This window comes from Oenanthe melanoleuca, unplaced genomic scaffold, assembly GCF_029582105.1.
Source record: "Oenanthe melanoleuca isolate GR-GAL-2019-014 unplaced genomic scaffold, OMel1.0 S470, whole genome shotgun sequence".
Classification (NCBI taxonomy): Eukaryota; Metazoa; Chordata; class Aves; order Passeriformes; family Muscicapidae; genus Oenanthe; species Oenanthe melanoleuca.
This window is the reverse complement of record NW_026613119.1, coordinates 1-4,002: the sequence shown is the minus strand read 5'-3', so window position 1 is coordinate 4,002 and position 4,002 is coordinate 1. Positions and strand designations below refer to the sequence as shown.

At 65.3% G+C, this 4,002-nt stretch overlaps 1 protein-coding gene across 1 annotated transcript; it reads right to left on the bottom strand.

Annotated features, from left to right (window-relative positions):
* Positions 1 to 8: 8 nt before the first annotated feature.
* On the bottom strand, positions 9 to 2,267 carry LOC130266998 (plasma membrane calcium-transporting ATPase 2-like; the record flags this gene model as incomplete). Its single annotated transcript, XM_056516247.1, has 3 exons — positions 2,221 to 2,267; positions 1,250 to 1,406; positions 9 to 145 (listed from the first exon to the last, which is right to left on the bottom strand). Coding segments are annotated over exons 2-3 (288 nt in total), but the record flags the coding sequence as incomplete, so codon positions are not given.
* Positions 2,268 to 4,002: the final 1,735 nt, after the last annotated feature.

Genomic DNA, 4,002 nt, shown 5'->3' with positions numbered 1-4,002 from the left:
GCGGCCACCTCCAGGATGACCAGGGTGACGTCCTGCAGCGCCTCCCACACCAGCGCCGCGAAGCTCTTGGGGCGCCGCGGGGGGATCCAGTTCCGGCCGAACGCCCGGCGGCGGCGCTCCAGCTCCGGGGGGGCCTCGGGCAGCCCTGGGGACGGGGGACAGCTCAGGGTGACGGTGGGGACACGAGGGACAGCCCTGGGGACAGGGGACAGGTCAGGGTGACAGTGGGGACAGCGGGGGGACACCCACGGTGACACTGAGGAATAGGTCAGAGTGACAGTGGGGACACGGGGACAGCTCAGGGTGACAGTGGGGACACGAGGGACAGCCCTGGGGACAGGGGACAGCTCAGGGTGACAGTGGGGACAGCGGGGGGACACCCACGGTGACACTGGGGAATAGGTCAGAGTGACAGTGGGGACACGAGGGACAGCCCTGGGGACGGGGGACAGGTCAGGGTGACAGTGGGGACAGCGGGGGGACACCCACGGTGACACTGGGGAATAGGTCAGAGTGACAGTGGGGACACGGGGACAGCTCAGGGTGACAGTGGGGATAGCGGGGGGACACCCACGGTGACAGTGGGGACACGGGGACAGCCCTGAGGACAGGGGACAGGTCAGGGTGACGGTGGGGACAGCGGGAGATAGGTCAGAGTGACAGTGGGGACACGAGGGACAGCCCTGGGGACAGGGGACAGCTCAGGGTGACACTGGGGACAGCGGGGGACAGCCCTGGGGACACGGGGGACAGGTCAGGGTGACAGTGGGGACACGAGGGACACCCCAGAGGGACACTGGGGACAGGGGTGACACCCCGGAGTCATTCAGAGGTTTTGGGGGATCCCGATGAGTTTTTGGGGTCCTGGTGTGTTTTGGGTTCCCGATGACTTTTGGGGAGCTCCCGGTGGAGTTTTTTGGAGTTCCCGATGAATTTTTTGGGATTCCCGGTGAGGTTTTGGGGTTCCCGGTGGATTTTTTTGGAGTTCCCGATGAATTTTTTGGGATTCCCGGTGAGTTGTTTGGGTTCCCGGTGGATTTTTTTGGGGGTTCCCGATGATTTTTTGGGGTTCCCGGTGAGGTTTTGGGGTTCCCGGTGGATTTTTTTGGGGTTCCCGGGTTTTTTGGGGTTCCCGGTGAGGTTTTTGGGGTTCCCGATAAGGTTTTTGGGGTTCCCATTGAGGTTTTTGGGTTTCCCGCTGAGGTTTTTGGGGTTCCCGGTGATTTTTTGGGGTGATTTTTGGGGTTACCGTCGGTGGGGTCGGTGCGCAGGCGGCGGCAGAGCCCCGCGACCCCCCCCAGGTCCCGCTGCAGCCGCAGCAGCGCGTCCGCCCCGCGCAGCTCCATCAGCGCCCGCAGCTCCGGCAGCGACAGCCCGAACCCCCCCCCGGCGTCCCCCATGGCGGCCTGGGGACAAGCGACAGCTGGGGACACCTGGGGACACCACAGGGACAGCCCGAACCCCCCCCCGGCGTCCCCCATGGCGGCCTGGGGACACAGGGGACAGCTGGGGACAGCTGGGGACACCTGGGGACACCTGGGGACAGACTGGGGATAGGCTGGGGGCACCACAGGGACAGCTGGGGACACCTGGGGACACCACAGGGACAGCCCGAACCCCCCCCCGGCGTCCCCCATGGCGGCCTGGGGACACAGGGGACAGCTGGGGACACCTGGGGACACCTGGGGACACCTGGGGACAGACTGGGGATAGGCTGGGGGCACCACAGGGACACCTAGGGACACCTGGGGACACCACAGGGACAGCCCGAACCCCCCCCCGGCGTCCTCCATGGCGTCCTGGGGACACAGGGGACAGCTGGGGACAGCTGGGGACACCTGGGGACAGGCTGGGGACAGGTTGGGGACAGGCTGGGGACACCACAGGGACAGCCCGAACCCCCCCCCGGCGTCCCCCATGGCGGCCTGGGGACACAGGGGACAGTGATGGGACAGGGGACACCCCTAAGGACCGGGATGGGGAGAGGGGACAGCGATGGGGACAGGGACAGGGGACAACCGTGGGGACAGGGGACATCTCTGGGGACAGGGACACCTCTGGGGACATCCCTGGGGACACGGGGACACCTCTGGGGACACCTCTGGGGACAGGGGACGCCTCTGGGGACATCCCTGGGGACACGGGGACACCTCTGGGGACAGGGACACCTCTGGGGACACGGGGACAGCTCAGGGGACAGTGGCAGCGCCCCCTCCTCACCTGTCAGCGCTGGCGGGGCCTGGGGGGGGTCTCGCCGGGGGGGGCCCGGCCGCCCCCCCTGCCCGGGCCACACCTGGGGACAGCGGGGACACCTGAGGGGACAGCGGGCAGCGGCCCCGCCCCCCGGGGCTGCCGGGGACACCGGTGACCCCCAGTGACCACAGTGACCCCCAGTAACTCCCAGTGACCACCAGTGACCTCCAGTGACCACAGTGACCCCCGGTAACCACCACTGACTCCCAGTGACCACCAGTAACCCCCAGTGACCCCCGGTGACCACCAGTGACCACAGTGACCCCCAGTGACCGCCAGTGACCTCCAGTGACCCCCAGTGACCACAGTGACCACAGTGACCCCCAGTAACTCCCAGTGACCACCAGTGACCTCCAGTGACCACAGTGACCCCCGGTAACCACCACTGACTCCCAGTGACCACCAGTAACCCCCAGTGACCACCAGTGACCACAGTGACCCCCAGTGACCACCAGTAACCCCCAGTGACCGCCAGTGACCTCCAGTGACCACCAGTGACCCCCAGTGACCACAGTAACTCCCAGTGACCACCAGTAACCACCAGAGACTCTAGTGACCACCAGTGACCACCAGTGACTCTAGTGACAACCAGTAACCACCAGTAACAACCAGTAACCACCAGTATCCACCAGTGACCACCAGCGACCACAGTGACTCCCAGTAACCCCCAGTGACTCTAGCGATCACCAGCGACCACCAGTGACTCCCAGTGACCACCAGTGACCCCCACTTCTTCCCGATAACTCCCAGTGCCCCCAATCCCCCCAGTAAATCCCAGTCTCTCCCAGTTCCCCCAGTCCATCCCAGTCTCCCCAGTCCCGGTTCCCAGTCCCCCCAGTCTCTCCCAGTGCTCCCAGTCCCCCCCAGTTCCGTCTCGCCCCGCCCAACCCCCGCCCCCTCCCGTCCATCCCCCGTTTTCAGCCAATCAGCGCCGAGAGGGGCGGGGCCAGCGCTGAGGCCCCGCCCCCGGCCCTGCGGCGGCGCGCGCGGACTGCGCCAAACGGGGGGCGGGGCCTCGGGGCGGGGGCGGGAAAACCCTGCCCATATATGGGCAAAGCCACGCCCTCCGCGCGGGAAAAGCCAACGCCCCCGTGCTGCAAACCCCGCCCACATCTGGGAAAGCCCCGCCCCCAGCGCGGCACAGCTGGACACACGTGGGCTCCCAGTGCTCCCAGTAACTCCCAGTAACTCCCAGTAACTCCCAGTGCCCCCAGTAATTCCCAGTGCTCCCAGTAATCCCCAGTAACTCCCAGTGTTCCCAGTAACCCCCAGTTAGTGCAGTGAACCCCAGTAACCCCCAGTGAACCCCAGTTCAGTAAGTCCCAGTGGTCCCAGTAACCCCCAGTAGCTCCCAGTGTCCCCAGTAGCTCACAGTAACTCCCAGTGCTCCCAGTAACTCCCAGTGCTCCCAGTAACTCCCAGTAACTCCCAGTAACTCCCAGTGCCCCCAGTAATTCCCAGTTAGTCCCAGTGCTCCCAGTAATCCCCAGTAACTCCCAGTGTTCCCAGTAACCCCCAGTTAGTGCAGTGAACCCCAGTAACCCCCAGTGAACCCCAGTTCAGTAAGTCCCAGTGGTCCCAGTAACCCCCAGGTAGCTCCCAGTGTCCCCAGTAGCTCCCAGCTCCCCCAGTGCTCCCAGTAACTCCCAGTTCACCCAGTAACCCCCAGTAACTCCCAGTGTTCCCGTTAGCTCACAGCTCTCCCAGTGCCCCCAGTAACTCCCAGTTCCTCTGGTGAACCCCAGTAAC